The following is a 12,753-nucleotide window of genomic DNA, read 5'->3' as shown; positions in this document are numbered from 1 at the left end:
TTCTAACTTAGCAATCTTTGAAATACGTAATCAACCAGGCTATGCGTTAATTGTGTGTTGACCGACCCTCTGTGTTGTATTACATTACATTTCGATATTTTACTAGGTTATTTAATTTTAGTGTGTCTTTCTCCTGATTTTCAGGCTTGCTTGCTGTGCCATCGTACTCGCAGCACCACGTTTTCTTTTGGACCACTCATTGATATGCTAATTTTTTCTAACCCCCCTCCCTCTCTCTGCCTCCGCCCCCCCTCTGTCTATTTAAGGCCACCCCACAGAGACGATCACCCCTCTCTGTCACCTGTGTTGCTCTCGCTATGTATGTATCTTGTGATATCTGTCTGCTAATATGTCTGTCTATAGTTTTCTGGTTAGATATTATGTCGCTATTTCATTATACCTGATGATGATTGCTTGTGTTGCAATCGAAACGTCGTATTCTATTATTTAATTTAATTTATTATTTTATCTTTAGACGTGACTTAACCGAAAGAACCAAATAATAATTCCTGCAGTCACGAAAGTTCTAAAATTAAGATTGGTCTGTTGAGGCTACACGGGTCCTGAATCTTTGTCTTTGCGAGTGAGCGAGACCGCTCGTGAAATACGTTGAAAGTGCGGTGATGAAATCCGAACGACCTTTCTTTCACAAACACATCAGACGCTGCGCTATGGAGGAGCGAGTTTCCTCGCCCCTAACGGCGAATGGACGCAGCACTCGCGCCGAGATCATTTACCGCAACTTCAGTTCCGTCCAAATGAAATTTCAGCGAGCGCCGTTGGCAGAGGTGTGGAAGGGAAAAAAAAACCCGGGCAGGAAAAGAAAATCTAAAACTTTACTGCTGTCGTGAGGCTGAGTGCTAAGACAGGGGCTGCCCTGATTACGCGCTCAAACAATGCGCTCTCTATGAAACGCGAAAGTGTTGCGCTGCTCAAACAAGTTGCGGGCGCGATGTTTATCTCACTTTAAGCCCCACTCGTAAAAAAAAAGAACCGTAACATTTTAATTTTGGGCGGGAAACGGTGAAACTGATCAACGCGAAAAGGTTTGACCAAACAAACCTGCTGATCAACAGGATGTCTGGGGAGTGGAGTTGGGGTGGGGGGGGCTTCGTCTAACAGTCGATTGATAAAGGTCTGAAAGTTATTGAGGTGGGGGGGCACAGCGATTCTCACCATGCGCTATGAATGAAGCTGGCGACCTGATTTTGATTCAAGGGGCCGGAGCTATCAGTGGTCGCGAGTGACATCGCCACTGGGCCTGTGCCCTTCAGCAACCCACACTGACCACTGCGGTGAAACACAACCCCCAAGATAAACACGGCGTGGGGAGGCCTTTATCCGGCAGTGGACTGATCATGGAAAATTATAATAATGGTGATGATGAATATGACTGTAGATATTTTACCCACAGCTTGGAACTAAGAGCCGAGGAGACGTTCAACACCTCCAGCATTGCGACACCCAAACCCCGATCCACGGAGGAGACGGTGGAGGAGGGGAGCGAGAGGCAGCCTCAGGCCGACGTGAGTGCTGACGACGTCCATGGCAGAGACTCTTTTCTCACGAAGGTCCAACTGCATTGGCATGTTTGGACTGTGCATGCGTTATTAATAAGGCAGAGTTTTTGCTTCATTTGGGAGGAAACCGCAGCATCCATAGCACGGCCACCACACGCACACACGAACGAGATGATAATCGAACGTTTGCATGGATGGGTTCGAAAACCCGCTTGGTGTGCAGGTTTACCCTCGCTTCGTGCGGGTTTCGGTTTTTGCAATTTCGCCTATATGCGGCTAACCTATTTCTAGTATAACATTCTCAATACATTTCGATTTAAAGCTTTCGTGACTGCAGGGATTCACATTCTTGGTTCTTTCGGTAAAGTCACATAGAAGGGAAACAATAAAATAACATATATTTTTTTATATTTTATTGCAAATATTTTTATTATTTTATTGTTTCCCATCTACGTGACTTTACCGAAAGAACCAAGAATATTCTCAATACAGTATTGCGGTTTTGAATTCACTCACGTGCGGGCCATGCGGTCGGACGTGGGACAGCATTGTGGAGTGTGCATCGTGTGCGCTACTCGGCAGGCAGCTTGTCTCGTGCGGTTTCGCTTTCGTTGCGCCCGTTTTTGCAACGCATCTACTACGACCGCATAAAGCGAAGGAAACCTGTCACTGGCGATTCCTGGACACCTTCGCGGAAAGCGGATTCAGGAATTTCACAAATCTGTGTAGCTACTACCAATCTTTACCACAATGTGACCGCTCGAGATTTGTTGTCCTTCCCCCGCACCTACGATTAGTACGGTTGGCTACGTACGGTGCGAAAAAAGTTCAACATGCATACAAGATTCCACCAGTGCTGGATCAGAGTCTTTGCAACATTGGGCAACGTCGTTAGCAAGCGGTTGGAACCGTTGGACCAACGTTGCCCCAACGTTGCACGTTAACCAGGGACATCGCGACTATGAACCGCCTGAGACGACAACCGCTACTGAATATTTTGTGCTCAAGTGTCTCCGACGGGGCCATTACAAGGTTCCTTCCCCCCCCCCTGCCCCGCTTCCGTTCCCGTTCGTTGTCGTCATTGCTGCTGCTGCTGCCACCGTGGTGACCCTTGCCGTGCCCAGGTGTGGGCGAGCAGGTGGTGCGGGCGCGAGCAGGCGGTGCGGGGGCGACGTTCGGGTCGGCTCCTCACGGACCGTCGCTCCGAAGAGGCGGCGCGCATCGAGGGCATCCTGGCGGCCCACGGGAGACTGGCCCCGGTGCCACGCGACCGTGCGGAAACTCGCAACAAGGCTCGCACACATCTCGCTCGGACAATATTTCAATTCTTGGCCATTTCAGTCGTCATTCATTCTTGCTCTCTGTCGTTCAGTCGCTCATTTGTTTTAATTCATTCGCACACTCATTCTTTCTGGATGATCTTCATGTTTGTTTGTTGTAGTACAGAGTTAGACTGATGGCCTTAATCTAAGTTGTCTTGTGGTTGTTGTTGGTTGTTTGACTTGCATCCCACTGGGATTTTTGCACACAGCGTTGGTGTACGGTGTTTTTTCTGCAATATTTTGCTGTCTTTTCTTGGATTTTCTGTTTGCACTCAGTCACATATTCACTTTAAGATGTTTTTTGTTCATGTTTTTGTTTTTTGTTTGTTGCGGTTGCACCCGATTCAAGAGCCGAATGGCTCACAGGGCTATACCTAATAAATTAACTTGATCTTGAAATTTTCGTGCTTACGGAAACATGCAATTGGCTCGCACACATCTTGCTCAGCCAATATTTAATTTCTTAGCCATTTCTCTATCTTCCTTTCAATCAATAATTCTTTTTTTGTATCATTCATTTACATACTCGTTATTTCTGGTCGATTATCAAAACATTTTCTCACTTTCCGTGTTAACATAATTCCCATGGCCTGCTCAAAATGCGCGGGGCCGTATGTGTGTACTTATACGTTGAACTTCTTTCGCACCGTACGTAGCCAAACTGTGTTAATCGGAGGCCCTTATCCGGCAGAGAATTGATAAAAAGGCCGTATATGCTTAAGTGTTGAATGGACATGGCAGTCATTTATCCGCGTCTCTGCATCTCCCCCACCCCTCCCCACCCATCCGCGCCCCGTGATGTGCAGCCTGGGATCTGTGCCGCGGCGCCGCGTTCTTCCCCTCCCCAGTGCGGCCACCTCGACCCCGGCCACGACCCCAGCCGCCTCCCTCTCCCTTCCACCTGCCACCCCTCCACGCGACTCCCCAGGTGGGGAGCGGTGGCGCAGCCGTTCGCCTGGCGACCCGAGTTCGATAGGCGCTTGTGTGTGGACACGTGGGGAGCGGTGGCGCAAGTTGCGCTATTTACCCGGCGACCCGAGTTCGATTCCCGTTCGCGGCCAACACCAGTAACGAATATATGAACAGGTCCCAGGCCTCCCCTAGGTGGTGTGGTGTGTAAGCATCGCCGCTGGGGAGATAAAGGCGATCGGGCGTGGTGCTGGCCACCCTCCCCGTACTGGCCTTCATAGCTACTCGCGAACAGCACTTGCTCGAACAGTCTGTAAAGGCTATACGGGAGATTTGTCTTTGCCTTGGTGCAAACCATCACCTAACAACCTTCATCTCATCCAATGAACACGATCACCATCATTCCATTTACTTCAACACCTCCACATCATCGTCGTCATCATCTCCATTACTTCCACTCCTCATCATTCTCATACCAATAACTTTCCTCCTCGTCCACATAATATACATCACGTAGTCAATCTACTTTTAGATGAAGGTCTCCCACGGTGAGGGCCGTGGGGGCTCTTTGATCATACTTCACCACGCTAGTCAGTGCAGGTTAGCGAGGATCAAATATATGGGAGCATTGATGTACAGCACAGCACAGGAGTGTATTGTTCTGCACCGCCCTCTGCTGCCCACAACTTAGCAGAGGTGTGGACTCGAGTCATGTGACTTGGACTCGAGTCAGACTCGAGTCATGAATTTGATGACTTGCGACTCGACTTGGACTTGCATAACAATGACTTTGTCCCACCTCTGAGATGTGGACTCGAGTCATGTGACTTGGACTCGAGTCAGACTCGAGTCATGAATTTGATGACTTGCGACTCGACTTGGACTTGCATAACAATGACTTTGTCCCACCTCTGCAACTTAGCGCAGCCTGGCAACCGTCGATGGCAATCTGTTCCACGTTGGACACCCGTCCAAGATAAACCCTGCTTCGTCAGAGACCTGAAGAGAGACTGGTCCCTTCTGGGTGACGTGGTCACCGATGGTTGCTGGCATATCGGCTTGTTGGGGAGGCCTGTTGGCCCAGCTACAGACCTGGCTCAGCTAAGATCCTGTCCATTCTTACCAGTCAAGATTGACGATGCATCAAAACTGTGGGGATAAGAATTATTTTCAATAAATTTCACATGTACAATTAAATCATTCCCATTACAAAACTCTAAATCATACATATTTTAAAAATATATTGCAATGGATACACGTGACGACTACGGCCAACAATGGTGCTGCATGGATTAGAATGAAAAAACAATTCTGAGCATTAACCGTTACCACGATGCACATTCATGAAACCACGAGGGGCAAATCGTTACATGCCTACTCTCTGCCCTCCACAACCATAAATAAAACGTTTAAAATACGCATGAGGTTAAAACAATTTCACATTGTTACTTTTTTATGGCCACATCCCCTACCACGTTGACCGTGTTACATCGCAACTCGCCAGGGGCGGCCTGCGAGGATCACTCCCCGAGCAGAGCCGCGTGGCCTGCATTGTGCCGGTGCAGCCCGATAACAGCTGCCTTGGGAATCATGGCCAGTCTCACCGAGCTCTCACATCACGCTTTGCCCGCTTCCGAATCGTCGTGGGAATGCGGCATGGTCAGTTTTATAAGGGCTATTACAATTGCAGTGGGTTCTCCAGTGATTTTTGTTGTTGTAATGGATCTGGTCCCTCCACAGAAGCTGGTGTTCATGGAATTTCTGGGCAAGCGGGGACCGCAGACACACACTGAACCCTGGGCCAGCGACGCAGCCACGTCCACCGAGACCACCCACGTGGAGAGTCCACCGTTGAAAGGGAGCGGCGAAGGGAGGCCCACGTCGAACTAAAGACCGGCGAGGAGTGATCCACCACCACCACCCGAGTGACTGTTTCACGTGGAGATGACATGCTCGGCATGACAAGACTAACCAGAAGGTCAGGAGTGGAGATTTCAGGTTGAATAGAAAATGTTATTAAATAAAGTCAATTTGAAATGTTTTATCCAGGAAAGTCATACGTGATTTTGGTTACGTTTAGCCCCTACGTTTCTTTGCTGGTGTGCAAGTGATAGATCAGACCAAAGTAAATCCCAAATTCTTTAAAAAAATTCACCCGCTAGAGAAGTTTCACAACGCGCATGAGTGTAGGGCTGTAGGCGGTCAGACATACAGGTTTGCCCTGCCTCCCACAAGCAACTGCCGAGCTGTCCAACAAATACTGTATGCACATCGCACACAACTGTGGTTCTGTTCAACCTAGGACTCGGATGACTTTCAAATTGAGGCTACAAACGCCGTGTCGGGTTTTCCAGTCCGAGGTGATAATGCGTGCAGGTGGATGAACTGGAACAGTAATGTGGCTTCATCATTGGCACTCTCCACTAGATAGAGCCCACACAGCTTCCTATGACCTTAGAGCATGGATGAGTATCATGAGTAAGTGGGATTAGAATAGGCCAGAACGATGATGGTAATGGTGACGATGGTTATAATGGTGATGATTTTATTTGTGTATGGCAATGTTTTCCAGAGCGGTAGCCTTTTCGCAGCCCACCTATTACGCGTTTTCATGTTAACTTAAAACACAATACCGTCATCTATACGAAAAAGACATCGTCAATTATAGTAATGGTTATGATGGTTGCAGTGATGATGATGATGTGACGAGGACACCGGGTAGATTCGGACCGGCACCTGAACTCGCACCCAGCCTCTGCAGGCCGAGCTTTCCAGACTGCGCACATCCCGGCGCGCACAAACGCAAGGAAACGGAGGAAAGAGACGACAGCACAGGCGCGTTTGGTTTTGGTTACAGGACTATTACAAGGTTTATTCATGTAATGTGGCAAGACGGCAGGGGGACACAGCGCCTTCTCACTTATATCTTTGAAATGAATAAACAATTTAAACTACGTTTTAACTTCATCGTATGGTACATGGTAGTGTACATAACTGGTTTATCTACATACGCGACTACAGTTTTTCGCTTTGATGGTTGTTTCCATTTCCTTTAGTTTTCATCGGAAATATAATGCTTACGATAATAATTACATACTTGGAGACATTACAAAAAATTAACAATAATTAATAATTACGGTTGTGTGCGGGAGGGGGTGGGGGGAAACACTGATTGCGCAGCCGACGCACAATTAATGCACATGATTTAATCGTACAGCACAGCGAAGGCACTTAAAATGTCTGCGGAGGAATGAATGAATGCATTAAAAGGTGTGCTCCCATGTGGAGCCGTCGAGCGCCTAGGAAGTGACATTGGTCAAGTTTTTAATTCATACCCAACCACACACACCTTTTTCGGAATCCAAGACTCAGTCCATCAAAAAGCACTTGCAGTGAACACACTGGCACCGCAAACAGCCTTCCATAATTACAGCGATCCATGATCGAGCTTGATTGACAGGCAGGTTACCCATTGCGATCACGCAACAAAACTCCGGCCAGGTGTACAGCAGCAGCAGATGAGGTGTTTGGCGTACCAGAGCTGACCACCGTATTGACAGCGAGCCCTTTACTCTCTCTCTCTATAGTACCTCGAATAGTGAAGAAAGTAAAACCAGAACCGCTCATTTACATTCGTATCTGTAATGCTCTTATGTTACCTTAATTATGTTTTTTACATCGCCATACCTTCTCCCGTACAATTCGGCACGTTTAGTCTGAATGTTTGCAGCGGAATGACAGGAGAGCACAATGCGATGAGCAAACAACAACAAAAAGCTCGCACGTGCATTTCCCATTTAATCTGCAACACCTGGAAGAATTCACTCCATTATTATACAATACCTGCCCGTTATCATTTGGCACAAATGACCCGATCAACACTGGTCCCAACTCAACCCGAACCTGAAACCCAAGCCCAGTCGCGTACCAATCACCAATGTCGTAAAAACAGTCGTAACAACGGTATGTAGGCAGGGACAACATTCGTCACGGATGATATATGGCATCGTAATTCCAGGACAGTTTGTACCACACTGCAACACCACTACGAGACCACGATGAGAAACAATGACTTCTGTTTGTTTATCTGACCAGCAATAGGCTGATAAAAGATTATGGCTAATTTCAGGATTATGGGTCAGGATTATCGTTAAGTGTTCGGGCTACAGTATGGGAAAGTAAAGTTAAAGTTAGAGGCTTGGGCTGATTCTGGGGCTAGGATTAGCGTCATAATTGTTACTGTCCACCACTAACATAATACATTTATCCAGACTCACCGAGTTTCAGGAGTGTCCTTGCACGATGATTCGTCAATCCATCGTGAAGGAATTGAGTGTCAGGATTGTTGGGTGGCTCAATATGGCAATGTTTAAGTCCTGAGCCAGAATCCAACGACAGCAACGTTTCACGATTTCAGGCACAACATCAGTGACTTTATGAAAAAAACACAAACCTAAGTTTTTTAAATACAAATGCTTACAGAGGGTTAAAGCTTATGAATATATCCGATGATTGGCATGTGACAACACGTTGTCCACAGAGCGTGAAGGCGCGTCATCTAACCCAGCCCAAGTGACTTTAAGTAGAACCGTGGAGTCATCTTCCGGAGCAATCTCCAGTGATCACCCAGGACGAGCGACTTGATGAGGTTTCTTCGCTTCATGATACGATTGATTTCAGACTGGCATCAACGGGACACATGATCTATCCACGGCTGGATGAAGGCCTCTGTAAGCCGTTACCCATCCTGCAGTGCCACAGTCAGAAACTAACAGTATGGCGATGCTCGTGTCCTTTAGAAGCTGTGGGCCAGTGATATTCCACATTCCCATGAGAGAGCCCATAATTCTCAACGAGCATAACCACTGTCGCACAAAGGTGTGATGCTTAATATTGACCCCAATAAGGTGAGTGGGCCACCAAGGGAGATTTGAACACTGGTGATTACAAGTCAGCTGGGGCGTATGGAAGCTGGCAGGGCTTGATAACCTGGGTTAGGATTCAGGTTTCAGCCACCTGTGATTAAACCAGACTTTCAAGCGTCGTGAGTGGATGGCCTCGACTCAGTCACCATTGACCGCACGCACCAAAACTTAACAAGTAGATTTTTCACTTAATTCGACATTCTGGAGGACTAAAACACTATTTTGTGTGATTGCCATGAGATGAATACTTAATCAACAGGGCATGTGAGAGGACACCACTCATGATATTTGAAGGGACATTAGTAAATCTGTGATGTCCCCTTCCAGGACATGTTCTTCGTAAGGCGTAGCGCAGTACTTCACGACAACTAAGAATGGACATGTTTTCATCCAATGACAATGTGATTACAACAGCACAATCGCAACTCAACTGGGATATTTCATAATTATTTGGCATTCAAGACCCGTTTCAAATGTCAGCAAATTTGGCCCGCTGCATCGCCAACAATTTCCAAGCAAGAACCTTCAGAAGTTCATATTTATGGATGCTATTGTGCGGGATTATGGTGTGGGAGACATCAATGCCAGGGTCAGTGGAACAGCAGTTTTGTTTTGTGGTGTCTGCGTGGCCAACCCCAAAACAGCCTCGTTAACTTTTTTGATAGCCAGCTTTGTGTAAGAAAAACACCACCACAAATTCTCATGAAGTCACTTCGTAAAAAAAAAATCTACCAGCTAGTTTTACAGCCTGGCTTGGGTGGATTGCTTTTAAAAGTAATTTTCTCTTCCAAAGGAATAACCTGCATTGACTGTATAGTTATTGCTAGGGGTATGTCAGCTCCTGGCGATTCAATGTATTGTCGATTTATATTTGCCATGATTCAATAAACAATGCTCTTTTTAACACTGCCGTAAATGCAACGGCATTTAGTGTCTGAAAGGGTCATTATGAACTCTAAGTGAAAAGAAAAAATATAAATTTTTACACGAGTAGATGAATGTACTTTTTTAAGCTTTGAAAAAAAAAACGATGGAATGAATTGATTCACCCTCACCCCCAATAAAGGCTCCCCACCCCACCTGATGAAGGTTGTGCGCGCGCTGAAAGCGGTTTGGCAAGTCATGGCAATACAGTAAACGCTGACGAGTCTGGACTTAGAGAACACTAATTAACAGAACGTGAATTATATCAACACAAAATGCTTTAAGGGAAGCTCACCCAACGCTCTTTGAGGTCTGTCAACTTAGAGTAAGTTTATTGTTCTCTCTTTATTTATTTAAATACTCTTGATGTCTATGAAACAAGATTTAAAACCTTCACACACTTTGGGACCGCTAGTACCGTACCACCCTCTGTTCGCGAGCGTTCCAACATTTGACCGCGCAAGGCAAATGCACCGTACCGCCAAGCACCATGGGCACTTGTTAAACCGAAAGCATGGAGCTGAGAAAACAAGCAGGAGACAAGCGTACACCGGTACGAAGACGACGTAAAAAAAAAACCCCAAGACTGGAAAAAAAAAGCCATACGGAGGACGCGCGGTGTGCCACCAGCGCAGGACACAAGTCTGCGTACAACCGCAGCGGCGTGCAAGGGTGCCGAGGAATGGACACCGCTGTAGTGTTGTTTTTGGTAGCGTGAAAAGATGAGATGCACCGTCAAGTTTTGCAAACAAAATGATGCTCTGAGACACGCGCTGATCATGTGGCTACACCCACAAACACACGCACGAATGCACACATTCACATTTTAAATTGGTCTGTTTCTGGGAAATAATTTTCGTCGATTTTTTTCAGTTTTTTTAAAACCATAACACGGGCACTTTTTTGTCATTGAAAAAAAATTAAGTAAAGGAAGCTTATTTGCACGGAATGAGTCGCACAGCTAAAGCGCGTACAGGTACCGAGAGTGAGAATTCCGTAAACACAGCCCCGCTTGCCCCCCAGCAAGCAAGGCCTGCGCAATCCGCCGCTTTGCATGCTGGGAAGGCAAGGTAGCTTTCAGCTGGACTCCTCTCCACCGTCAACAGGAATGGGATGATAAAAAACTATATTCACACAGTAACAACAATTATAGTAAAAACAGGCATGTGGCCTCATATACCGTTACGTTCAGGACGAGGCTTTATGCAGCTCAAATAAAGTGGGGAATGGCACTGGTTCAATTTAATTTTCCTTAGAAATGACAATCGTGTCCTTTCACACCTCCGCGAACACTTCACAAGTCTGACCACTCACACTTTCCATCGCTTACCCTCTACCTTCTTTGCCTTCCCATCCCTCCGTGGCACTCCCATCCCTCACACTGCTTCACAGCTAACTGAAATGCATTACTTAAATTGACCCGACAGTTGGCACATCATTAACCGTTTCAAAATGTATGACCTATTTACAAGACGGCCCCTTTGGCTGAGCGAATCCGGCCACCCAGCGCTGCCGGTGGGACGTCCCCCTTTGCTTTGAACTGCGCGTCACCGGCGGAGTTGAAGAAGTGCGGGGGCTACGCTCGGCCTCGGGCCTCCAGTACAATCGGCACGCTTCGTCTGCACTTGCGACTGTCCGTCCCTCGTCCGGCGACACAGCGTTACCAGCGTTCACTCCTCCGTGCCACAGCCTCTCCAGGAGACGAGGCTTGCGCTCATGAATGTATGAACACTACTAACACTGTGATGCACCCCCCCCCTATCCTCCCACTCTGCCTCTACCCCCACAAACACCCACAACAACCAAGTCGAGGCACCTCCACCACCCTCCACTGCAAATGGGACGGCGATGTCAGGCTCGCCTGGCAAACAAAGCTCGCGGCAAGCGTGATGCGCTTGACATGGAACGCGTGCGAGTGCGTTGGTGCAGACGCTGCCATGAGCGATCGGCAGAAGGGATGAGGGAGCACCCGCCGCCACCACCACCACCGTCGACTCGACCCTACATGGGCGGGTCGGTGCTGTTATGCCGCGTCTTGCGGACCGTGCCATCGTCCCGTGGCAGCGCACGCTGCAGGCTCGACATGGCGGCCGTCTTCTCGAGGTCGATGGTGGCGTACACTTCTGTGCGCCGCGTCGGTGTCTGTGGGAGAGGCGTGCCTGGCGTGCGCGGAGTGCGTGGCGCCGCACCGCCCCCCCCACCGTTCTCTCCCTCGCTGCTCCCCGCCTCATCCAGCTCCACCTGGATGTAGTTGAGCGCCGCCAAGCCCCCACTGCCGGCACCGCCCGCGCCATGGTGATGGTGGTGGTGATGATGGTGGTGCTGCAGCAGGCTGCCGCGCCGGAACTCGAAGCTGAACACTGTGGGCGCTGCCTCCCGCTTGCGCAACAAATCGGAGTTGCCCTTGCCGGCCACCTGTGCCTGGGCGTCCACCAGCCCCGCGGCACCGGGGTGGTATCCGTTCCGCAGCGGCGTGCGCACCGCTGTTACTGCCGGCTCCTCGCGCACCGAGGGCAGCGTCGGCCAGTTTTCGTAGTTCTGCAGAGTCCGTCCGCCCACCGGCACCACCGCCGCCGACACTACGGGGTTCCCGTTCTGCCCCTCCACTGCTGCCCTACTGGACGTCGCGCCGGGCGTCTGTGGCGGCAAGCCATTGACGTTCTCGTACACCAGCCGGTTGTTGTTGCCGCTGGCGCCGTGGCTATTACCGATGCCTGGTTCCTTCCGGCTGCTGGACGACACTGGGACGACAGCGCCTCCGTCCTCCACGTGCACGGTGGCGGCGTTAGCATTGGTGTTGGCGAGCGTCACGGCTGACAGATGCTGCTGCTGAGCGTCGCTATCCTGGTGCTCGCGCCTGCGGCGCCGCTCCAGCTCACGTTTCTGCGCCGGAGTGGGTCCCAAAATGAACTTGGCTCCTTGCGACTCCAACTGCACCTGCGGATTGCGCTCCTCCATGGAACCGCGGGGGCCCGTGGCGGGCCCCGGCTCGGCTGACGATGTAGTGGAAGCAGCGGCGGCAGCGGCTGCGGCCGCCGAACCTCCACTCGCTCCGTTTGGCGGGGCGCTGGCCGAGCTCACGGCAGTGGCACCACCACCAGACCTGGAGCCGAGCTCCTCGTGTACGTTGGAGGTGTTCACGTACGTGTGTAC

At 49.3% G+C, this 12,753-nt stretch overlaps 2 protein-coding genes across 8 annotated transcripts in view; one reads left to right on the top strand and one right to left on the bottom strand.

Moving 5' to 3' along the window:
* LOC144932513 (uncharacterized) overlaps nucleotides 1-6,614 on the top strand; it is a 23,025-nt gene extending 16,411 nt beyond the window's left edge. For 2 of the 6 annotated variants that reach the window (XM_078856672.1, XM_078856671.1), the window contains 4 exons: nucleotides 1,415-1,526; nucleotides 2,645-2,792; nucleotides 3,649-3,770; nucleotides 5,492-6,614. In XM_078856672.1, coding sequence (XP_078712798.1) covers nucleotides 1,415-1,526; nucleotides 2,645-2,792; nucleotides 3,649-3,770; nucleotides 5,492-5,641 — 532 coding nt within the window. In that variant the 3' untranslated portion in view covers nucleotides 5,642-6,614. Of the gene's footprint in view, nucleotides 1-1,414; nucleotides 1,527-2,644; nucleotides 2,813-3,648; nucleotides 3,771-5,491 lie in introns of all 6 variants that reach the window. The other 4 variants (XM_078856676.1, XM_078856673.1, XM_078856675.1 and 1 more) reach the window with 4 other exon arrangements.
* LOC144932512 (fibroblast growth factor receptor substrate 2-like) overlaps nucleotides 6,592-12,753 on the bottom strand; it is a 34,724-nt gene continuing 28,562 nt past the window's right edge. For both annotated transcript variants that reach the window (XM_078856668.1, XM_078856669.1), the window contains exon 6: nucleotides 6,592-12,753. In XM_078856668.1, coding sequence (XP_078712794.1) covers nucleotides 11,602-12,753 — 1,152 coding nt within the window. In that variant the 3' untranslated portion in view covers nucleotides 6,592-11,601.

Source organism: Lampetra fluviatilis, chromosome 5, assembly GCF_964198595.1.
Source record: "Lampetra fluviatilis chromosome 5, kcLamFluv1.1, whole genome shotgun sequence".
In the NCBI taxonomy this organism is placed as follows: domain Eukaryota; kingdom Metazoa; phylum Chordata; class Hyperoartia; order Petromyzontiformes; family Petromyzontidae; genus Lampetra; species Lampetra fluviatilis.
The sequence above is the reverse complement of the archived record's forward strand: the minus strand, read 5'-3'. Positions and strand labels throughout refer to the sequence as shown.